This window comes from Megalobrama amblycephala, linkage group LG1, assembly GCF_018812025.1.
Source record: "Megalobrama amblycephala isolate DHTTF-2021 linkage group LG1, ASM1881202v1, whole genome shotgun sequence".
NCBI lineage: Eukaryota > Metazoa > Chordata > Actinopteri > Cypriniformes > Xenocyprididae > Megalobrama > Megalobrama amblycephala.
The window spans coordinates 3,523,717-3,549,709 of NC_063044.1; the positions used below are offsets into that span (position 1 = coordinate 3,523,717).

General features: G+C 39.5%; 1 protein-coding gene across 2 annotated transcripts in view; it reads left to right on the forward strand.

Annotated features, from left to right (window-relative positions):
* Positions 1-8,577: 8,577 nt before the first annotated feature.
* The window catches only part of adgrl1a (adhesion G protein-coupled receptor L1a), a 113,677-nt gene continuing 96,261 nt past the window's right edge, over positions 8,578-25,993 (forward strand). For both annotated transcript variants that reach the window (XM_048167280.1, XM_048167348.1), the window contains exon 1: positions 8,578-8,751. In XM_048167280.1, the coding sequence (XP_048023237.1) occupies positions 8,682-8,751 (70 nt within the window). In that variant the 5' untranslated portion in view covers positions 8,578-8,681. The remainder of the gene's footprint in view (positions 8,752-25,993) is intronic.

Below are 25,993 nucleotides of genomic sequence, written 5' to 3' on the forward strand. Positions count from 1 at the left end.
TCGCACAACAAAATGCACAATAACAACATGTAATATTAATCTCTCTCGCTCTCTCTCAGCTCACGTACCAATGATTATCCCTCCGTCCATCATTATCCTCCATTGGCACGTGCACCAAAGGTTGCCGACCCCTGCGTTAAACCCTTTGCTGTTCCCCAGGGAAGGGTCTGAGGCTTTCAGAAGTGCAATTTATTGTGGATTATGCAGAGGAATTATTGAGCCCCACTCCATAAAGGAAAGCTTAGTGACAAATGAGACACTGTCGGCTGGAGTGCCAATGTAAATTGCACCTCCAAAACAGAGCAGAGGACCGCGATGCTCGCTTATGGGAGAATTAGAGTAATACGTTTCCAGAAGCTTTGTGTCAGGCTCAGTGTAAGAAACAGGGAGTATTATTACTATTAAGGGAGCACGTGAGCCTGCCGTGTGAGGACGCATTCATAGGCGGCGACTGTAAGATGCAGCATGGAGGACACGCTTTATTACTCTCGATGTAAATGGCAGTACGACAAACCACAGTGTCAGAGTAGATTTATAGATCAATTATGGAGATCAGGAGCTAATTCGGGGCAACGCACCAGTCCACCATACCAGTCTGCTGAGCTTTAACTGAATCACCTTGCGCATTAGACAGGATGAATACATTGGACACAGATAAAGCCCTCTGTCAAATTCGGTGGAAAGATTGAGGCTAACACACCCTCATTATTCAGTAATCCGATTCATAGGCGTCTGCTAATGAGGGATTTTTGACATGCATAACGACATCAACCTGAGCGGCCCAAATTGTCCTTTTACCAAATTTGCATCTCATTAAATTGAATTTACCGGTGACTGTCATAATTTTGTCTGGTAAAACAGGAGTTTGATGGTAAAGGGCATAGAACGATATGGAGACGGAGGTGTGCTGGAGACAACGGTAATGATATTTCACGGCATGTCTCAGGATTTTAAAAAGGAAGAATGTGCCGATTATCTCCATTTGAGAGGCGATTACTTTAAAGAGGTCAAGAGGCTAATAAATGAATTACATCTCTGGAAGCTCAGTTCCCAGCCATGCGCAAACGGCTCGGACGACTAATTGTAGGAATTTAATTTAGCGTTCCTTACCGGTCCGAGTGAATGATCCGGCTCTGTCTGCTCTCTAAGAGATGAAGCTGCTGTCATTATTCTTGCATTGTGCTTGCTTGAAAGCTAAATAACCACAAAATGCCTGACGGCCACTTACGAGATAAGCATTAGCTAAGTTTACGTAACGCTAATGTAGCCGCTGATAACCGCAAACAGGGAACCGCAACATTACTCAAAAGCAAACAAAAACAACAACAACAAAAAAAACAATAGATGAAGGAAATTCACTAAGAATTCATTGCTAAAGAATTTAGCGTTGTTTATTTGGGCACGCTGTTTACGTTAGCGCCCGAATCATTGCGCTACTTAAATTATGCTAATAGGCTAACAGTGCGGGTCTGTTCTGGGTGTGAGGTTACGGAGGATCAGTGTTTAAGCCAAAAATAATAACAATGACCTAATTTACTTTTGCCTGTCGCAGGTTTTTGCGCTGAAATATCCACCTTTTATTAATGTAAGAGCTTATTTTAAACGCATGGTTAGCATTGTCAGCCACTTCCAGTTATTTCAGCTGTACAAAAACAGTCCGTTATGCTGTTATGATGTTGCAAAGCTGTTGTTGTTATCATATTATTTTAATAAACATACTGGGGTTTGCTGCGCAAACAGTTTTACCATTTACCGCATTTTGTAATTCTTCAGTTTCTTACCTGTAGCGGCTAATGAAGTGCTGCACATTAACAGGAAATTGCTTACTTTTGCATTTAAAAATAAAATGGATAGCATAGTTATCTTCAACAATGCCACTTCTTAGCAAATTTGTCTCATATTTTCCAGTTAGACTTGTATAAAAGCCATACAGTTCCCTTAATTGTTAATATTGTATTTTCCATGTTGTTTTTCACCATATGGTTTTGCAATGAAAATCTTGATCTTCAAGAGTCAGGCATAAATCCCTGCTTTATTTTTGTCAGACGAGAGCTTGTTGTGCAGTGGGCAATTGCCTCTTGCCTCAAAATAAATGAACATACATTATCGAACGAAGCAGTGAGTGGTTCTGAGCAACCTGCGGCATGTGTAAAATAGATGTATGGTGCGTCGGGCTAGATGAGTGTGTCTGCTAAGCAAATAGATAATAATGATCGTGGTGATTATAGTAATGATCTAATGTAACTGGATAATTAGGTTATTTGCCTTGGATCAAGGCTGTCTCCAGATAAATAGATGTTCAAATGCACATCATTCATACATCTTCTTCTCTTAGTTTCTTTTTTCCTTTGTCTAGCGAAGAGGTCGTTCTGTCGTAGCTTAGGTGTCTTTAAGAGTATAAAACGGGTCCTGAACAATCTTTTATACATTTTAATCATTAATTTTTAAAGGTTTTTAAATATATGTTTTTTTTTTTTTTTTTTACTATTATTATTAATAATTCATAAATACTGTTACATTTTATAAGTCACTGTATGTGTGAATTGCATTTTAAATGTATTTTTTGAATAAATTAGTACAAAATTAGGACAAGAAAACAAAAGCTTTGGTGACTTTTATTGTAAATAAAAGTGAGAGGAGGCAAATCTGAGAAGACGGCATGAAATATAAAATCATCTACTTTCTAAATACATGTTATTGATCTTATTTTGAACATCATGCATGTTTCATTTCAATATTTTTTGAGGTCATACATTTTGATTAAAATATCTTAAAGAGTTAGTTCACCCAAAAATGAAAATCCTGTAATAAATATTTACCCTCATGTCGTTCTACATCCGTAAGACTTTTGTTCATCTTCAGAACACAAATTAAGATATTTTTAAGATAAAAAAACGATTGCTCAGTGAGGCCTCCATTGACAGCAAGATAATTAACACTTTCAGATGCCCAGAAAGCTACTAATGATACATTTAAAACAGTTCATGTGAGTACAGTGGTTCAACCTTAACGTTATGAAGCGACGAGAATATAAAATAACGATTTATTCAACAATATCTAGTTATTGTTGATTTCAAAACACTGCTTCATGAAGCTTCAAAGCTTTACGAATCTTTTGTTTTTGAATCAGTGGTTCGGAGCATGTATCAAACTGCCAAAGTCACATGATTTCAGTAAACGAGGCTTTATTACGTCATAAGTGTTTCAAAATTTCAATGTTTCACCACTGGGGGACGTGACTTTGGCAGTTTGATACACGCTCCGAACCAGTGATTCGAAACGAAAGATTCGTAAAGCTTTGAAGTTGCCCATCACTAGATATTGTTGAATAAAGGGTTTTTTTTTGTTTTTTTGGGGGGTGAACTAACCCTTTAACTCAGTCTTCCTTTAAAATTACAAACGTCTCTCTAGTGATGTTTACCAGAGTTCTCCAATCATTTTGTTCTGTTTAAACTCCGCCCCTTTCTTTCAATCAACTACAAGCTCACATTCAAATCTGCCTCCATCCAATCAACAACCGGTGGATTGAACCAAGTCCCCAACATACATTTTTGTCTTTTTCAATAATTTGTTTCTTTTGAATACATGTCACAATATGTAAGAAAAGACTTGTCGCTGCTTCCGTTTCATCGCAACTTTAAGAAGAAACCTTCACTCGCTCTCCATATTACGTCGAGATAGGGGAAACAATCGAGATATTAAACAGATTACAAAGTGATTTTTCTTTCCTATGGGATCCTTTGGATAGAGCCTATCCTCCGATCTCTCTGTGCTGGGAGAAATATTACCATCCTCTTGACTGGAACAGCAACACTGATGGTAATGGAGGATCAGATCAGAGCAAAAGGTCAGTCAGTGCCCTAAGGCAAGCTCATAGTGAATACCCACGCTGCACTGCTCCCCTCTCAACCAGCAAGCCTCCCAAGACCGCCTGCTGTACCTCTTTCTTTTGCTCTCTACCTTTCTGTCTCTCTCCCATCCATCCTTTAGCAGCTGGGACCGCGGGAGAGCCATTGTGCCGAGTGCAGACAGAGGCAAGATCAAAAGAGAGAGGTTGAAAGACAATTTTTTTCTTATTAACAGCTACAAAAGCGAAGGGAAAAAATAGAGACGGTGGAGCCTCCCAGGAGGGGAGCATTTTTTGACCATTAGTAACATGCAGACAGCAGGAGGAAATGCTCTGTGCATACGTCCATGTTTGTTTTCCCTTTTTTACCTCCCAGACTTTGATGCTTTGACTTGCCCGCATGCAAGTGGGCTGTTTTTCTGGTATGGCCGATTTTATTGGTCACTCTCTTCTCTTGTGCCGGTGGCTGTGGGTTTTTGCTGTGCCACAGGAGAGGAGGGTAAATATCAGAGAAGGTCATGGGGAGGAGAGAGGGAGGATGGAGTGATGGCTGGAATAACGAAGGAGAGAGTAGGAAGAGAGAACGAAATGGATGGGAGCTGGGACGAATCAAAGGATGTGCGAACGGCTGCCAAGCTTGATGTTCGACGGGGCTGCTAAAACATGAAATCAAAATTGATGAGCTTTAAAGAACCTCTAAAGTCATCTTGATGATTCATCTTATACTCAGGGGTATTTGTATTTTTTTGTCCAGTCAAAAGCTCTAGAATGAGATTGTCCCTCTCCCTCATACCACCTGCTTGAATAGCATTAGCAATTAGCAAATCATGGTTCACAGCTTAGATCTACACTGTTGTGGGGTCAGTACGATTTTTTTTTAAATGATTATTTAGATGAAACATGACAGTAAAGACACTTATAGGGCCCCATTTTATGGTCATGGTCTAAAGCACACGACACATGTGCACTTAGGGCGTGTCTCAATCCACTTTTGCTAGTTTAAGGACGGGAAAAATGGTCGGCGTGCATGGTTGTCCCTATTCTCTTAATGAGTAATGGGTGTGTTTTGGGAGTAATGTGCAATAAACCAATCAAGTCTCATCTCCCATTCCCTTTAAAAGCCAATTGGGCCCGTGCCATGGCGGATTCGCTATTTACATGGTGAATTTACAAAAGGGAAAAACTGAACGCTTCTTTAGCGAAGAAACGGATGCGGAAAAATGCTTTGGTGGAATCTGGCTTTTCCCGTTTTTATCGTTATGCACACAATAATAATCTTTTACATTTGTAATCCTTTTATTTTTAATATTTGGTATGTTTGTGTGCTATTGCACATCCCTGCGTGTGTAATAAGCAGAGTGTACCCCCGTTATGCACCCCAATATAGGCGCATATTACTAACACGCTCTTTAAATAACAAAACAAATATTGTGCCATTGACTTTAGACCAGGTTTCAGTTGGTCAATGACGCAGTCTATTTCAGTTGCCTCAAAATAGCAACACGCCAACAATGCACCTGAACACACCTTGTTTTCAGACCAGCACGCCCATGGGCGCACAAGCGTGTTCAACCCAACATAGCGCTGGACGTGAAAATGATAACTTGCGTCGGGCTAAAACTAGCAAAAAGCACTTGCGTCACGCCTGACGCCGTATTGCGCAGAGTGTATGATAGGGCACATAATGTTACAAAATATTTCTGTTTTAAATAAATGCTCTTCTTTTGAACTTTCTATTCATCAAAGAATCGTGAAAGAAATGTATCTCGTTTTCCACAAAAATATGAAGCAGCGCAACTGTTTTCAGCATTGATAATAATAATAAATGTTTCTTGAGCATCAAATCAGCATCTTATAGTAATTTCTGAAGGATCATGTGAGACTGAAGACTGGAGTAATGATGCTGAAAATTCAGCTTTGCATCAGAAATAAATTACATTTTAAAATATAGTCAAATAGAAAACAGTTCTTTTAAATTGAAATACAATAGTGTTATACAATATTACTGTTTTTACTGTATTTTTAATCAAATAAATGCAGTCTTGGTGAGCATAAGAGACATTCAAAAATCAAATGTCCTTGGTCTAATTCTGAACGATTCATCAGAGCAATCTTTTTTTTTTTTTTTTTTACTGTAACAGCTTTTACTGTCTCTAAATGGATTTTCTTTTCTGATGTAACCAAGGCCGTGCAGGATAGTAATTAACAAAAATATATTGTTTATCTACTTTCAATGACCCAGTGAAATTCGAATGAATAAAATCAGGTGCCACATCACATTATTTGAATATTCAAAATATTCAATATTCTAAGAATATTCTATTTTACTTTAAAGTTTGTCCGATCATGAAAGTTATATCTTTCAAACTTGGCTCAACCTTGGTTTACAAAGTTTTCTGTGAGGGTTACGTTTAGGGCGATACTAAATATACTTAGCTTAGTATTAAAATCATTTTGCCAATGGGAAGTGATTATAGTGTTTGGAGTACCAATGTGTGTGGACATCCCTGTTTTTATTTTTATTTATTATTGTTATTATTTTTTTTATTATTGGCAATGTATTTTTCACATCTCTGAATAGGGAAGATCAATGAAAAGAGTGGGCACTGGGTTATGAGGATCAAAGCACATCCCCTTGAAGAGACACACAGGCGCGCACACACCGGTTCTCCTCCCAATAAACACGCAGTACGCTCTGTCTGTTCTTTCTGAACGCACAGCAGGGGCAGCATTAGCTCTAATAATTCAATGCATTTCTGTCGTTTTTTCCTTTCAGCCCTGAAGGAAGAGCAGCCTCCAAGAACAAATGAAAGAAACTTCCAGACTGTGATTTATTTCATTAGGCAAATGAGATGTGTGAGCCCTCTGGCAGTACTGACTCGAAACTGTCCACTCTCTCTCGCTCTCTCGCTATTACTTCCTGAGCCTCTTTATACCTTTGCATTTCTCTCTCGTCTAAATGTGCAGAGAATGGCCACTCTTGGTGTTTGCATGGTGCATGTCCTGCGGTGGGCCGTACGTTCACATCCATGCATATGTAGCACGTCACGTCCAATCAAGCTCTGGAATGACTGGAACTGAAGTGTTTGCCAGGGAACAGCTGTTGCCGTGTTAGTGCAGAACAAAATGGCCGCCGTTCAGCTCTAGCTGTCTAACTGTACCTGACCGCCGTCAAGTGTGCGCCGAGAGCTCCTCTCAATTATTTTGACTAAGTGCGATGTGAAATGGGCCGTGTAGAGCCAGAAAACATGTATCTGGTCGGAGAAACAGTGGGCACCTGGCTTTAACAGAATAACTATATTTACACTGCTATTGGTAGTTTACCTGAATGAGAAAAATGAGTTTTTAATGTAACAACATGTGAAATTGATCTTTCCTAGTTAGAAGTGTTTGTTTTCAAGTAATCGTATAGAGTTTGTATGTTTTGAAGCATGGCAGCTGGTTTGAGCTGGTTTATGCTAGTCCTGAGCTGGAGCTAGTTGCTTAGGACTAGCACTTGACCAGCTTAAACCAGTTCATGACCTGCTAAGGACCAGCATAAACCAGCTCAAATCAGCTGCCATGTTTCAAAACATAACTAGCATATGCTGTTTTTTTCAACAGGGGTGATATAAAATGAGCAACAACAGGGCACCTCCTGCTTTTCTGTTTAACTCAGATTCTCTTCAGATGATTGCTCCACCATTACAATAGTCATTCTAAAAGAGAACATTCACACATTTTGGAATGTAACAACAACATTTTGGAATAAAAAATCGAGAATGCATAGCTCATTTTGCATGTTTTTGGCTTCAGTCAGAACTATTCATTTGAGTTCACATAACAGCATATGTTTTGTTTTGTTTATTTGGTTACTGCTAAATTATTGGCAAACAGCAACACAGAATAGTTGTGTTGGACAGGGAACAGCTTTTGCCGTGTTAACGCAAGAACAAAATGGCCGCCATTCAGCTTTAGTCATCTAATTCAAACTGACTGCCGCCAATATTGCACCTAGAGCTCCTCTCAGTTATTTTGAGTAAGAGCGTTATAAAATGGGCCATGCAGGACCAGGAAATATGGATGTGGTCGGAGCAACAGTGGGCACCTCGTCTTGACAGAATGGTCAGAATTACAGGAAACCTGCTGTTTTTCTATTTTACCCAGATTCTCTTCAAAGAATGCTCCACTATGACAAACTTCAACCTAAAAGAGTGAATTGACTGTAGACTGGGATGGGTTACTCTGACGCCTGTAAATGAATTGCATTTGGACACATTTTAAAAAGTAACTACACTTGAATTCGAGCTTGTATTGTATTGTCTGCATGTTTCTGGACAATTCTTTCGAATTTATATTCGAACGGCATGTTTTGCTTTTGTTTACCTGGTTACTACTAAATTAATGGCAAAAAGCAACACAGTATATTTGTGTTGAACAGGGAACAGATGTTGATGTGTTAGTGCAAGAACAAAATGGCCGCCCTTCAGCTCTAGCACGTCCAACTCCACCTGAACTGTGCCAAGTGAACGCCTAGAGCTCCACTCAATTATATTGAATAAGTGCGACATGAAATGGGCTGTGCAGAGCCAGAAAACGTGGATCTGGTTGGAGCAATAGTGGGCATCTCGCTTTGACAGAATGAACAGAATTACAGGCCACTACTGCTTTGTTTATTGAGCCATGGAAGGGAAAGGCCGACAGTAAGAATTTAGGTCCTGCTATTAGTATTGATCTCTCTTTCTCATTTGTCTCTCTGGTTCTCCTCTCACCAGGTTTTCCATCAGTGAGAGGGCGTGAGGGAAGGAGTGCCCCAAATTCAAACGCCCGCTGACCGCACTCCCCCCACCACAGCATGGCTCTCTCTCTCTGGATCCTCTTTACCTGCACCATCGCCCTGAGCAACATCAGCCCCTCTGAACAGGGTTGGTACAATGCCTACTTCTCTTTAGATCATTGCACAGCGTACATGTTTCTTTGGTGTGGACCTCAGTTTGTGACACAACTTTCACGCTATTCCAAAACAAACACCCACACACACACACACACACACATTGACTGGTCTTTTTGAACCACACAAAAACCTCTTAACTCTTAACACACTCTAAAAAATGCTGGGTTAAAAACAACCATTTCTAGGTTATTTGACAACCCAGAGTTGGGTAAATATTGGACAGAGCACATGCTGATTTTTTTTTTTCTTTTTTTCATACATTAACCCATTTTCTGGGTTGGTTTTTTTTTGACGGTGTTGGGTCAGTCAATTTGATATTAATGGTTTTTCATTTTAAATAATAAAAATGCATAAACATTTCTGTTGTAGGACAGAAACAGTTAATGTACAATATTTTTTATTCAATGACAAGTCAGTCTTTTACAATCATAAAACACTCAATAACATTTAGAAACGTTTTAGGATGTGACAGGAGCATAGCAGCCAATGGAAATCTGTTGAACAAAAACGTCTCAGGTTACGTATGTAACCATGGTTCCCTGAGAACAGGGAACATCTCAGGTTACGTATGTAACCATGGTTCCCTGAGAACAGGGAACGAGACGCTGCGTTTTCGAATACAGAGTTGAGTTCCCTTTCGAAAGGGAACTGATATCAGTAGGCTGTTCCAGTTCATTAAATGACAATCTAATATTTTCATTTTTGAAAAGGTACATCAGATAGGCTACAGCTTTACCTTGTGCCATCTCGTCTGTCATTTAAATTTAAACCGTCAAATGCATAGCGCGACCACAGCTGTGCCGGTAGCGCACTAGTTCAGTAGCGGTCCTATTGTAGCATATGGCAACTTGTTGCATATGAATGTGATGTCGCGTCGTGTTTCAGCCCTGGTCACGCATTCGTTTGGCGGCCGTGAAACTTCCATGGTGGCGCCGACTCGTCGTTTGCTTTGAGTTTAGATTCGGTGCAGCATTTGTAGAAGGCTAGCGTTCAAAGCAGACGTTAGCTGCGACTACAAGTAAACAAAAATGGCAAAATGTGAGACTACAGATATTTTCCTCTTTGTACAGCATTGATTTGATAGGAATACAGTGTAATACATACGTTAATTTCATTCAGGAATTTCCCCTCAGCAATTTTTCTCTCAGAACAGAACACAAAATTGTTGTTGACATATGTATGTAGTTTTAACCGGTTTGGCACAGACTACCCAACATTGGCTTGCACTGACCCAGCGCTGGGTAGGTATGTGAGGGGGTTCATCATTTGTTTTGAAAGTAAAAATGACCTAGCCGCTGAGTTATAGAAAAACTACCCAACACTGGGATCAAAATATTAAAAAAATAACCCAATAAAAGCAGGCTGAACCCAACATTTCTAGAGTCAAGTTAACCAGTTAATAAAGCAATAAAATTATTGACTACATATGGATAAACATATGGATAAATTTGAAGTTTCACTGGTACATACTGGTTTCCCCTGGCTCTATAAATGGGCCAGTGTGGTGGATGTAGGGACCCATGTGGCAGTAAAGCTGGTGTGGATGGGATGGGCCTGAGGTCTAGGGATGGGGGGATGTAGCGGGGGTCTGTCCAGCTAGTGCCCTTCTACTCCAACACCACCGCACCATCTGCTGCTCTGCGGGGCCCGTGCCAGGCCCAGAGAGCAGGGAAGCGTGCAGCGTTTGCTTGTCCAGGTGTATTTGGTGGCCGCTGTATTTCCTGTGTTTAATTTGCCTGGTTCTGCTGCTGTGAATTGATGTGATGTACTCAGTGTTCCATTGGACACGTTTTGGCCCCAAGCACAGAGCCGCTTCATCAATGTGTTGTACGTGTGTGTGTGTATGTGTGCATGAGTGCCTCCAGCTGTCTCTGTGACCTGGCTCTGGATTAATAATGCATTAATAATCAATTGAGTGTTATCAAGGTTGTGCTGCTAGTGCAGGCAATTTGGAGAAATAAGGAAGCCTTCGTTCCTCTATGGGCTCATTGATCGCCTTGTGTTGCCATTAAAGTGTGCCACAAATAACACACACTCACACAGAGCACATAATTCTGTTTCTCATTTCTGCTGTTCTCACCTACTTTGTGTGTGTGTGTGTGTGTGTGTGTGTGTGTGTGTGTGTGTGTGTGTGTGTGTGTGTGTGTGTGTGTGTGTGTGTGTGTGATCCTGGTAAACCCCAAGGAGGTTTAGGTGTTCTGTGATGGGTATGGGTTTAGGGTTTGGGGATAGAATATACAGTTTGTACAGTATAAAAAAACATTATGTCAATGGAAAAGCATGGAAAACCAATGTGTGTGTGTGTGTGTGTACTTGTACAGATATATTTGTGAGGACCAGTTTGAGTTTTAGACCAGTGGAGTGAGGACCAAGAGAGTAAAGTGAGGACATTTTGGCTGGTCCTCACTTTTTGAGAGCTCTTTAAATGCCTGTTTATAATGTTACAACAAAAATATTAAATGACACAGCTGTTTTCAACATTGATAATAATAATAAATGCTTCTTGAGAAGCAAATCAGCATATTAGAATGATTTCTAAAGGAATAATGTGACACTGAAGACTGGAAAATTCAGCTTTGCATCACAGGAATAAATGTTACTATAAATTAATTTTACTACAAATATATTTTCACTTTTTTCAAAAAAATTATATACTTTTTTTCAAAAATTTAAAAATCGTACAGACCCAAATTTTTGAATGGCAGTATAGATATAGAAATCATACATTTACACATTTTGGTTTTCTCTTATTGGTACAAGTACTTATTCTCCCCCAATGTCCTAACATTGGTTGAACCAGAGGTTGACACATATAGAGCGCTATGATTGTTTCACTAGATAAGACCCTTATTCCTTGTCTGGGATGGTGTAGAGCCTTTTAAAGCTGCACTGAATCTACAATTTGGACCTTCAACCCGTTGAACCTCAGTGAAGTCCACTATATGGAGAAAAATCCTGGAATGTTTTCCTCAAAAACCTTAAAGGTGCCCTAGAATTAAATATTGAATTTATATTGAGATAGTTGAATAACAAGAGTTCAGTACATGGAAAAGACATACACTGAGTTTCAAACTCCATTGTTTCCTCCTTCTTATGTAAATCTCATTTGTTTAAAAGACCTCAGAAGAACAGGTGAATCTCAACATAACACTGACTGTTACGTAACAGTCGGGATCATTAATATGTACGCCCCCAATATTTGCATATGCCAGCCCATGATCAAGCCATTAGACAAGGGCAGAACGTCTGGATGTGCACAGCTGAATCAACAGACTAGGTAAGCAAGCAAGAACAATAGCGAAAAATGGCAGATGGAGCAATAATAACTGACATGATCCATGATTACATGATATTTTTAGTGATATTTGTAAATTGTCTTTCTAAATGTTTCGTTAGCATGTTGCTAATGTACTGTTAAATGTGGTTAAAGTTACCATCGTTTATTACTGTATTCACGGAGACAAGAGCCGTCGCTGTTTTCATTTTTAAACACTTGCAGTCTGTATAATGCATAAACACAACTTCATTCTTTATAAATCTCTCCAACAGTGTGTAATGTTAGCTTTAGCCACGGAGCACTATCAAACTCATTCAGAATCAAATGTAATACATCCAAATAAAAACTATACTCACATGATCCGATCCATGCATGCAGCATGCATGACGAACATCTTGTAAAGATCCATTTTGAGGGTTATATTAGATGTGTAAACTGTGTTTATGCTGTTCAAGGCAAGTGCGAGCTCCGGGGGAGGGGGAGCACGAGAATTAAAGGGGCCACAACCTATATATCGGTGCATATTTAATGATGGCCCAAAATAGGCAGTTAAAAAAAATGAATTAAAAAAAATCTGTGGGTATTTTGAGCTGAAACTTCACAGACACATTCAGGGGACACCTTAGACTTATATTACATCTTTTAAAAAGAAGATCTAGGGCACCTTTAATTTCTTTCCGACTGAAGAAAGAAAGACATAGACAACTTGGATGACATGGGGGTGAGTAAATTATCAGGAAACTTAATTCAGAAGTGAACTATCTTTAATGACAGATCATGTCAAGAAAAAGGGAAGCAAAACATTCTGCAGATGATATTTAATGTTGCATCTGATGGTTTTATTTCTTCAACAGCTTAAAGTTTAACCCACTTTCGTGTTATATACAGGCTGTTTCATGTTTATTTCACGCACCACTTACTGTGCCTATATTGAGACTTTTCTCTGCGATTCGCAGTCTTTTAATCCATATAATTTGTGCTGTCATTAGTGCTTATAGCTGTACTTATAACAGTATAGAGAGAACACAAAGTAACCCCAGTTTTGCACGGTACATATCTGTGTGGTAGCGCAACAGGTAAAGCGAGTACGCTTGTGTGACAGCGACCCAGGTTCAATTCCTGCCCGTACTGGTTCCTACATTCGATATACATATGTTCCCTTTGTCTCACTGATGTTCACTGGATAAATAAGTTACTGGTATGTTGGCAGTGTCTGTAAAAGACAAATTCTTAAGCTGTGCCATTATTTATAAAGATTACTTTATTGTAGCCTATTTGAAGCACACTATAATGATGCCATTAGCACACTTCAGGTTTACTTGGAATGCCATTGCAATGTGTTTTAAAATCACTAAAAGTTTGTTATATTAATGTATGTTCAACACTCTTACAGTGTAATTGAACTGTAATTCTAATGTCACCAAAATACATTTGAAGTTTATGCGGAGTGAATTCTGCATTTCAAAAGCTAAATACAAGAGTATATTTAAAGTGTACTTAAGTATACTTGGAATAGTTACACTAGCACAAACTAGTATATTTAATACAACTTTAGTTGAACTTCAGCACTGCTGTTTTCGGACAACTAAAATGCATTAGTACAAAATTAGTTGTTCCAATTTAGCAGACTTTTAAGTGTACCAATTGCATGCCACAAATACATTTAATTATACTAAAGTACATACAAATTAATTTTACTTAAAGGTGCCCAAGAACGTTCTTTCACAAGATGTAATACAAGTCTAAGGTGTCCCCTGAATGTGTCTGTGAAGTTTCAGCTCAAAATACCCCATAGATTTTTTTAAATTAATTTTTTTAACTGCCTATTTTGGGGCATCATTAACAATGCACTGATTTACACTCGGCGCCGCCCCCTTAAATCGCGTGCTCCCTGCCACACCAGCTGTCGACTATATTACATCGCATAATCAAAGTTCACACAGCTAATATAACCCTCAAATGGATCTTTACAAGATGTTCGTCATGCATGCTGTATGCATGCTTCGAATTATGTGAGTAAAGTATTTATTTGGATGTTAAAGTTTTATTCTGAGTAAATTTGAGGCTGTCCTCCGTGGCTAACGGCTAATGCTACACTGTTGGAGAGATTTATAAAGAATGAAGTTGTGTTTATGCATTATACAGACTGCAAGTGTTTAAAAATGAAAATAGCGACGACTCTTGTCTCCGTGAATACAGTAAGAAACGATGGTAACTTTAACCTCATTTAACAGTACATTAGCAACACGCTAACGAAACTTTTAGAAAGACAATTTACAAATATCAGTAAAAATATCATGTTATCATGGATCATGTCAGTTATTATTGCTCCATCTGCCATTTTTCGCTGTTGTTCTTGCTTACCTAGTCTGATGATTCGGCTGTGTGCAGCTCCAGATGTTAACTGGCTGCCCTTGTCTAATGCCTTTTATAATGTTGGGAACATCATGGGCTGGCATATGCAAATATTGGGGCGTACACCCCGACTGTTACGTAACAGTCGGTGTTATGTTGAGATTCGCCTGTTCTTCGGAGGTCGTTTAAACAAATGAGATTTATATAAGAAGGAGGAAACAATGGAGTTTGAGACTCACTGTATGTCTACTGAACTCTTGTTATTTAACTATGCCAAGATAAATTCAATTTTTGAATCAAGGGCACCTTTAAGTATACAATTTTTTTCACTAGGAAAGTTAACAAATACACATATATACCATTTTTAAATAACTGTTTACTGTTTACTTTGTCAGAAATAACTTTTCCAAAAATGAGTGTTGACATGCCATTACTAGAAAAAAAAAAGAAAAAAAAATCAACACATACTCGAATTAATTCACACAATCAAAACTTGATTATAGACTAATGAAAGGAAATGAGTGTTTTCTTCTTGTTATTTTTTTCTTGTTTTTGTTTTGCTTGTTTGTTTGTTTTTTTCCCTCAATTTTTTACAGAATATGTGATCTGTCACTTTATATGACAGTTTCAGGGCTTCGCCTAGAAAAATGTGACAAATTAGATTTGAAATTCAAAGAAAAAAAAAAAAAAGATTCCATATATTTCTAAGTAGCCTCAAATGCATGCAGTAGAGTTACATGATTTTTATATTTTGATTTTTTCCCCCAAAGCTTCCAGTGTTTAAATGTCAAAACTAATAATCATAAATTGCTCATAGGCATGCTTTTGGGACTGCGTGTATGTGTGTCTGTTTGGATGCATATATAGACACAGACACACTTCTGAGAAAAAGATCTCACATTCTGATCCCCTTAATACTTCCATTCATCCACATTTTCACAGTCTGATTTCTTCCTTTCATCCAACACCGTCTGGTACTCTAACAGCTCTCTCAAACACTCTCCAGCGTGTCTCATACTCAGTCTAATACTCTGACGCCTCCATGTAACACTCTCACATATCGCATAAAATCACTTCTCAGTCTGACGCTCACCCCTTGATCTCACACTCCTAGTATTGTCGCTCTTCACTCTAATGCTCACTCATTTGTCAAATATTCTCCTTCGAAGACTTAATTTATGGCTTTTCGATTGAGTGAGACCTTGAGATGTTGAGTGACACAAATTAATGTCGAACATCGCTCACCGTTGATGCCGGCGGCCTGGATGGTTTCATGCCTCTCTGAAATGTCTTAGGGTAAGCAGCACTGCTGGTGATTGTCGTACCGTTTGATTGGTTCGCTGAGAGGAAGGATTTTCGAATGGTGTAATCAGTTTGAAGTCAACACAAAGTGCTGTTTACAGCCCATTTTACTTCTGAAATTTGATGCGATTCTGAGTGAAACAGGATGTTCAACAACACCAGCAACAACAAAAATGTAGCATAAAACTTGAAATCCTTCAGTAATGGATTTGATGGTGAAAAATTTGTATTACTTATGTGCCTTCATGAGCAACATGGCAAACTACAGTCCCGACGGAAACATTTTGCCTAGTATCTTTTGCCTAGCTGCCTATAATAGATGTCACAATGGATTTATTGATTTGGCAGTAGTGTTCAAGTATCACTCTCCATGGCTTTTCCACCATCCACTCAAGAAACATACATTAGACTTGGTATTGTAACACCACTGTCCAAAATAATTATTTAGCAGATTTGTACTTTTTAAATCTGCTGTGTGCTTCACTACCATAGTACAATGAATTACCGAACAAATCAACTAGCTAGTCATGACTGTTTCCCGAAACCGTATTGTCGGAAACCTGTCATTCAGCCACATTGGTGAATGCTGTCACGCAGGTGGTGGAGTAATAATTCTTTAAATGAATCCGTTTGAGATCGAATTAGGATTTTTTGCTATAAATTATGGACGTGGCATCTGAGGACTAATTCTAATTTTTCTCAGTTATTTTGCTTTATTTCCAGATTCAATCATGCTTGTTCATATGTACCAGAGCATGTACGCATGCGCACTCTTCAAAAACGGTGCTTAAAATCTCTTGACAAACTAAAATATCTAAATGACATTTGTATATATTCGAAATAAAAGATATACATTGTACTTAAAGGATTAGTCCACTTTTAAATAAACTTTTCCTGATAATTTACTCACCCCCATGTCATTCAAGATGTCCATGTCTTTCTTTCTTTAGTCGAAAAGAAATTAAGGTTTTTGATGAAAACATTCCAGGATTTTTCTCCTTATAGTGGACTTCAATGGGCACCAAACAGTTGAAGGTCAAAATTACAGTTTCAGTGCAGCTTCAAAGGGCTTTAAACGACACCAGATGAGGAATAAGGGTCTTATCTAGCGAAACCATTGCTCATTTTCTAAAAAAAAAATGTTTTGAGCCATAAATGCTCATCTTGAACTAGCTGTCTTCTTCTTCTCCTCTATTAGAATTCTGGCAGTGTAGACACTGCTAAGCATATTATTGCCCTCCACAGGTCAAAGTTTGAACTAATTGTTATATACTATTGAACTAGGATATTGCATATAAAAATTAGTTAAAAACTTTGACCTGTGGAGGGCAGTAATATACTTAGCAGTGTCTACACTGCTGGAATTCTAATAGAGGAGAAGAAGAAGAAGAGAGCAAGTTCAAGATGAGCATTTATGGTTAAAACTTTTATAATTTTCATTTTTTTTTCAGAAAATGAGCGATGGTTTCACTAGATAAGACCCTTATTTCTCATCTGGGATCGTGTTGAACAATTTGAAGCTGCAGTGAAACTAATTTTGACCTTCAACTGTTTGGTGCCCATTGAAGTCCGCTATATGGAGAAAAATCCTGGAATGTTTTTATCAAAAACCTTAATTTCTTTTCGACTGAAGGAAGAAAGACATGGACATCTTTGATGACATCAAAGAAATAAATCGGAAGTCTCACACATTCACAGAAAACACCTTAAAAATAAGGTGGATAGCGTGAGTTTAGGATTGATATACAGTGGGTACGGAAAGTATTCAGACCCTCTTAAATTTTTCACTCTTTGTTATATTGCAGCCATTTGCTAAAATCATTTAAGTTCATTTTTTTCCTCATTAATGTACACACAGCACCCCATATTGACAGAAAAACACAGAATTGTTGACATTTTTGCAGATTTATTAAAAAAGAAAAACTGAAATATCACATGATCCTAAGTATTCAGACCCTTTGCTCAGTATTTAGTAGAAGCACCCTTTTGATCTAATACAGCCTTGAGTCTTTTTGGGAAAGATGCAACAAGTTTTTCACACCTGGATTTGGGGATCCTCTGCCATTCCTCCTTGCAGATCCTCTCCAGTTCTGTCAGGTTGGATGGTAAACGTTGGTGGACAGCCATTTTTAGGTCTCTCCAGAGATGCTCAATTGGGTTTAAGTCAGGGCTCTGGCTGGGCCATTCAAGAACAGTCACGGAGTTGTTGTGAAGCCACTCCTTCATTATTTTAGCTGTGTGCTTAGGGTCATTGTCTTGTTGGAAGACCTTCAGCCCAGTCTGAGGTCCTGAGCACTCTGGAGAAGGTTTTCGTCCAGGATATCCCTGTACTTGGCCGCATTCATCTTTCCCTCGATTGCAACCCGTCGTCTTGTCCCTGCAGCTGAAAAACACCCCCACAGCATGATGCTGCCACCACCATGCTTCACTGTTGGGACTGTATTGAACAGGTGATGAGCAGTGTCTGGTTTTCTCCATGTGATAGGACCATGTGATATTTCAGTTTTTCTTTTTTAATAAATCTGCAAAAATGTCAACAATTCTGTGTTTTTCTGTCAATATGGGGTGCTGTGTGTACATTAATGAGGAAAAAAATGAACTTAAATGATTTTAGCAAATGGCTGCAATATAACAAAGAGTGAAAAATTTAAGGGGGTCTGAATACTTTCTGTACCCACTGCACCTCGCAAAACCAAGGCTGTCAAGGTTTAGCCAGTGATTGATGACCATTCAAAATTAGCTATGTATTCCGACAAAATAAAATGGTTGAAATCTACATATAAATCACAAAAATCTTATTATAATATATAAGATGTTTTACCAGTATTATTATTATTATTGTGGAGGGCTCTTAAAAGTAGACTTGAAATATGATGTTTCACTGGTTATTTCAGCCTGATCTCATGAGAATATGTAACGATTTTACGAGTTGGTAGTTTTATATGAATTTGTACGATTTCGAATGAAAATATACATTATAAATAAAAAAGAAAGAAAGAAACTAAACATGAAGGTCCATCCCTAAATCTAACACTCAGTGAGGCCTAAGCAGATCCTATTGCAACATACAAGTGAGATTATAAAAAAAGCATATGAGTTTGCTACCAAAAAAAACTAAAAACTAAAAAAAAAAAAAAAAAAAACAACAACAAAAAGTCCCAAATTGCCACAAGAGTGTATTGGTTATTGGTGGTGGAAGGACTCAGTGTTCCAAGATTCCTGGAATGTAGCATGACTGAAACGTTTTTATGTCAGATGAGGCAAATTTCAAGTATTTCTCTGGAACCCAGCGTTAGTCATATTGCTTTTATGGCTCAAGTAATTGACTAAAAAAAGCAGAACAGAGCACCCATGAGCAAACATGGCAGATTTCAAATCATATGCTCCTGTGGCACTGTTGTTGAGATACATGTGAATACTAACAGATAGCTTTCTTCAAGTATAATACACCTTTGTCTGAACATTGGAAGACGGCTAAGTGTTTGGGAAGCCTCTTTGGAATCAGTCATTATTTCTGGAATTCCATTTAATGACTTTACACTCTGCAACTTTAAATAACGTCATTCCACTCAGTTAATGCTGTTCAGCACCTTCACACTGCAGCACAGCACTTTGTTGTCAAGAATGTAGTCAAGAGTTGCATTAATGTCTGGAGCATGTTTCAGATTCTGCCTGCAGACTCTCAAAGACAGACAGACACCTTTTGTAAACAGACAGCCAAAGTAGCCCCTTCATGTGCTGCTTGTAAATGTGCAGATAGGCTGTGAAACCGCATTAGTGCTCTTTAATGGGCTGGCGTATTGACCGCTCATGGGCGCATGATGAAGTCTTGACATAGCGGTTTCATTTAGTGTGTGTGTGTGTGTGTGTGTGTGTTTATTTATCTCTCTCTTTCTCTCTCTGTGTGTGTGTGTGTGTGTGTGTGTGTGTGTGTGATTGCAGCAGTGGGCCCTCTGACTGCTCCAATCTGTCCTCATCTTACACACACTTAAGTCCTCACTTCATGGTCGCTCTTGTGGAAAGACCTGCGGTCCTGTAGTGCACACATGCACACTTTTTCTCTCTTTCTCTCTTTTTCCTCCTCTTCTTGAGTTCTCATTCAGCTCTAGAGGACCAGCTGTTTTGCCTTATTTTTCTCCAAGCTCTTTCCTGCCTGAATGTTTAATGAGAGAGGAATTTGTTTGGGCTGCATGGATGCAGCATTCATTGGCTTTTGAAGCAGTGAGGGTTGAATTCATGCATGTATTGGCTGATTTTAATGCATAAATAAAGCCGCAACACTAGTGCTTAATCAGAACCGGGATGCAGTTTGAAGGGGAGTCTTACTGTTTGCTCAAAGTGTGATGCTTTTTATTTATTTATTTATTTATTTTTAAATCTGATGTTAACTGTATGCGTGCTGCTGTTGCTATGATCCACACCACTCTTGGGGTGTCTTTAGCATATATAGCTACAATATTTACCACTCTTTTTCGCTCTTTTCTAATGCCTTCCATCTCTCATCACATTTACATTTATTATATTTGTTTGTTTGTTTGTTTCTCTCACATTGCCCAGTGTTGTCTGTCCTCTTCTTGTAGTACTTCTCTCTTCTCTTCTCCTCATCCTTATCTTGTCATTATGTCTAGTATAGGTTTGCCTCCTCTCTTCCCATCTCTCCTCTTCTCTACCCTCATTTCTTTACTCATCTCATCTCCCCATCTTGTCTCTCCTCTGCTCTCTTGTACTTTCTCTTCTCCTCTCCTCTCCTCTCCTCTCCTCTCCTCTCCTCTCCTCTCCTCTCCTCTCCTCTCCTCTCCTCTCCTCTCCTCTCCTCTCCTCTCCTCTCCTCTGCTGTTGGCTGTGCCATGTTCTTCAAAGCATGAGCTGAGAGCAGTAGATCACAGACAGGTCTGTGCGAGTGAAAGGTTAATGGATGGCCTTTGAATATATATTGGGAGTGTGGGAGGAGGGGGGGGGGGGGTGAGCGAGAGTGGTGGCGGTGTGTTCTTTCAAATGAGCCTTTGAAGATGCTTCTCTCTCCTGTCTGTGTGTGTGGTTGTGTGTCTCCACTGATGAGAGACAGAGGCCGTGTCTGAAGCCCTACATTATCTGCTGTCTGGTCTGGTCTGGTCTGCACATTTTCTTTTATTCATTTTGTGTGTGTGTGTGTGTGTGTGTGTGTGTGTGTGTGTGCTGTGGGATGGGCATTATGGAGACGTCTGGCTTTCACACTGGTGTGTAATTGTGTCATCACTTTGTACTGGTATGTACTGATGTTGCATTTACACATGCGCTTGTGTCAATGTGTGTGTGTATGTTCTCTAACATAATTATCAGCAGTAGCCAAAGGCAGAAAGAGAGACTGATGGGGACATAAAGCATATATAAAAAGAACAACTAGAAAATACATAAATGTGACCAAAATGAGGGGACATAAAAACAGAATAACCTGTCACATCGAAGCACAGCTATTTGGGACAAAAACAAACAAACAAACAAAACCTAGATGCATTTGTGAACATATGTGCATTGCCTAGATTTTTTGTTCTGATTATCTCTGCATCACGGCACCCATTAGTGTTTGGATATATTAGGCAGCAAGTGAACATTTTGTCCTCAAAGTTGATGTGTTAGAAGCAGGAAAAATGGGCAAGCGTAAGGATTTGAGTGAGTTTGACAAGGGCCAAATTGTGATGGTTAGACGACTGGGTCAGAGCATCTCCAAAACTGCAGCTCTTGTGGGGTGTTCCCGGTCTGCAGTGGTCAGTATCTATCAAAAGTGTTTCAAGGAAGGAACAGTGGTGAACCGGCGACAGGGTCATGGGAGGACAAGGCTCATTGATGCACGTGGGGAGCGAAGGCTGGCCTGTGTGGTCTGATCCAACAGATGAGCTTCTGTAGCTCAAACTGATCAAGAAGTTAATGCTGGTTCTGATAGAAAGGTGTTTGAATACACAGTGCATCGTATGGGGCTGCATAGCCGAGACCAGTCAGGGTGCCCATGCTGACCCCTGTCCACTGCCGAAAGCGCCAACAGTGGGCAGGTGAGCATCAGAACTGGACCACGGAGCAATGGAAGAAGGTGACCTGGTCTGATGAATCACGTTTTCTTTTACATCAAATGGATGGCTGGGTGTGTGTCTTACCTGGGAACACATGGCACCAGGATGCACTATGGGAAGAAGGCAAGCCGGCGAAGGCAGCGTGATGCTTTGGGCAATGTTCTGCTGGGAAACCTTGGGTCCTGCCATCCATGTGGATGTTACTTTGACATGTACCACCTACCTAAGCATTGCTGAAGAACATGGAAACGGTATTCCCTGGTGGCTGTGGCCTCTTTCAGCAGGATAATGCGCCCTGCCACAAAGTAAAAATGGTTCAGGAATGGTTTGAGGAGCACAACAACAAGTTTGAGGTGTTGATTTGGCCTCCAAATTCCCCAGATCTCAATCCAATCGAGTATCTGTAGGGTGTGCTGAACAAACAAGTCCGATCCATGAAAGCCCCACCTCACAACTTACAGGACTTAGGCCCAATCCCAATTCTATTTTATACCCCTTCCCCTTCCCCTTACCCCTACCCCTTCCCCTCCCCCTTGCCCCTTGAAACAGAGTGTCAAGGGGTAGGGCTGAAAATATTCCCCTAAGAAATGGGACACCACTACTAGACCGTTACACGTCATCATAAGTCGTCGCTAGCTCCTACGTCATAGATGCGCCGATGTTTATCACACACTTCTAAGATGCCATCGATAGCTGTAGTGATCTCTGTTGACTGGGCGACAGCTACATACAATACTGATGAATAAGCACGCAAACTGAATGCACTTTTTGTTTATATCATGTAACGTACACATATTTATGGACGTAACCACAACAAAACAATACATTAATCAGGTATGCGGCAAAAAGACAAGTTAGCTGCCACCGGATTTGAATTTATGTTGTCAAATCAACGCGGGTTTCAATAAAATATAAAAAAATATGTTGTTGAACTATCATAAAGTAAAAAACATTAGCAAACTTTTTTCATAGCGATTTTAACAAATCTTTTTTCGGAGAACATAACCGTATACATGAACACAAGATTAAAGGCAACATAAAACAAGTGATTATTTATTACTAAAATACTGTTTACCGTAAAAAAATACTTACATTTATGGGTCTCTCTGCTCGCTCGGTCGGCCATGTTGGAAATTTATCATACCCCTTCGTCTGAAGTGTGGTCCCGAAAAATCTTCGTTTGAAGGGCTACCTGGCCCTTCCCCCTACCCCTTCCCCCTACCCCTTCCCCTCCAACCAAATGAGAATTGGGACACCCCTACCCCTTCACGTGAACGCGCGAAACAAAGGGGAAGGGGAAAGGGGAAGGGGTAAGGGGTAGAATTGGGATTGGGCCTTAAAGGGTCTGCTGCTAACATCTTGGTGCAGATACCACAGCACACCTTCAGGGGTCTAGTGGAGTCCATGCCTCGACGGGTCAGGGCTGTTTTGGCAGCAAATGGGGACCAACACAATATTAGGAAGGTGGATAAAATGTTATGCCTGATCGGTGTATCTATACGGTCACCTCTATTGCCAAGTAAGACGTTCCTGGATCAACATCTTTGTTGATGCTGGAACAACATTCCAATCAACCAATCAGATTTAAGGGACAAGTTTACCGTTTATGTCAAATTTAGGCTTACAACCAGGGTTAGGTGCTTCTACATCAGTGTTATTCACCTATCTTTCCCCTCTGATTTTAGGGATAAGTTATGGGTAGGATTAGGTTTAGGGGTAGGACTTGGGTTAAGACTAAATTTTCAGACTGGAATGTTGTTCCAGGATCAACTAAATATGTTGATCCAGAAACATTTCTTACTTGGCAAAATCACAATGACCATATATATATATATATATATATATATATATATATATATATATATATATATATATATATATATTACACTTCATAGGTGCAGGAAGTAAAATGTTTTATACCTAAAGAAATAAATAGTACTTTTAAAAGAGATATTTTAATTTATGTACTCTCTCAAGACCGGAGTCATATCAGTGATCAGTGGCCTAGAAAAGATGTTTTAAAGATGTTTTATTCTGTATACAGCAGGGTTGATCACATAGGATGCTACTGACTTTATCTTTGTAACCCTCTATTGTCAGACACTTGGAATGAATTAGTTATGAGTGACAAGTGCATAGGATATTTATATTTGTATATATTTATTAAAAACCCAAGTATAAAATTCAGTATAAAACCCAAGGCCACCATTGCTTTGGCAAAAATACTTTGTGCTATGTTAAGTATCGTATTTGTGTAAAAATATCTGACGCAGCATCAAAGAACCCTCCAGTGATTTCAATGGGAAAGGTGTTTTACAATCACATAGGCTTCAGATTGGCTTTACATAGCAGGCTACAATTTATTCTTGATTATTCCCCCCCAAATGGGGGAAAGAACATAGAAATTTCAAAAAAGCCCTTGCTCAAAATGAATCTTATATAAACTCCCTTTAAAAGAGCAGATTTATATACATTTTAATCATGAACATGACAAAAACTACTGAATGCCTTTCAGACAACAGACAGAGAGTGTTTTACAAATGGCTTATAGATTTCACTCAACAACAATGGCATCTTGATGAAAACGCAAGTGTCAAATAGGTATCTTGGCATCGCACTTCTGCTTTCAGTGTTAGAAAGTAGTGAAACAACTCTATTTAAAGACAGGGATTTGATGAATCCAACTTTATTTCTCCTTGACTTACGCACTCCACTCTCCCCTCTTGGCCTACTTGCTCCCTCCCTCTCCTCTTTTTGATTAGGGAAGGCAGTATTGAGTTTCCATTTATATCCGTTTATAATGCGGCTGCCATTAGCTTATGACAGGCCGGACTAACCAAAGTCTCTGGTGGCATTATGCCGCTGGTTTTATCCTTTGCCCTATGAAGTAGTTTTATTACCTCTACGCAAATGAAATCACAGGACTCAGAGACTGCAGCGTGCCCTAAATTACTCTCTCTCTCTCACTGGCTATATTTCACAATAAGGGGGCAGAAAAAACACTGAAGGAAATGGTCTAAGGAAGGCTTTAGTCTCAAGGTGAGACATTGTTTGGGGTATTTTAACACAAGGTTAGTACAGGAAAGAGTGTTGCATCAGTCATGTTGCGCGAGTCACATCCTGTCCTCCATGGGAAATGCATGGCGCTTTGTGTGGTCAGCCCCTTCATATTAGTCTCTCGCTCTGACCGAGTCCTAATCTTAATCCTAGCAGTTCCAGTCGTCGCTCTCTCTCAGCCTGGCCATGAGGCTGATGGAGGGTGCAGAGACGCTGAGTGTGGGGTGTGATGTGTCGCGCCGGGAGAGGCGTGTGGTGTGATGTGGACACATGGGTGTGTGAGTGAGACATGGGATGCAGTGCTGGGCTGTAATTGGGTTCGGTGCGGGTGGTTGTGATAGCCGGAGAGCTGGGGAGAGGCTGTAGAGAAAGAAACAGACGTCGATCGGGGAGGAGAGACACAAAGTGACCTTCAGCGTTTTCTGCTCAAAGTATTTTCTTTTGAAATCTGCTTTCTCAGCCTCTATCCCTTAGTTTCACTATGTGCATATATAGGCCTCTGCTACTCTTTGACTTTCTTTTCACGTGTTTTTGGGCATTTGCCATTTTTATTGATAAAAGAGAGGAGAGAGGACACTAAGTTTTTTACGTTTTCTTAAGAAAATATGAATGGTTAATCTCAGAGACAGGGAGTTGCTAAGGTGGTTTCTTTCTAGCTCCTCTATACAAAAATATTTTCACCCTTTGAGATGTACAAAGTTCAGTCTGTCACATGAACTGCTGGATTAAAATCTGCTTTCGCACTTGGCACTGAGCCAGAGATGAATGTGGTCAGTGTTTGGCAAATACCACAAAGGTCACCGTGATTTTGCCAAGTAAGACATCTTCCTGGATCAACATATTTTGTTCGAATATGTAGTCCTAAACCTATCCCTACCCCTAAACCTAACTCTACCCATAACTGATCCCTAAAATCAGAGGAAAATGATAGGCGAATAACACTGATGTAGAAGCACCTAACCCTGGTTTTGAGCCTAAACTTGACATTAACTGTTAACTTGTTGCTCAAATGGAGTTGTTCCAGCATCAACAAAGATGTTGATTCAGGAACATGTTGTACTTGGTGAAATCATGTTTATCAAGTCGAGTCAAGTCATCTTCATTTATATAGCGCTTTTCACAATACAGATTGTTTCGAAGCAGCTTCACAGTGATAATAGGAGAATCAATGGACAGAG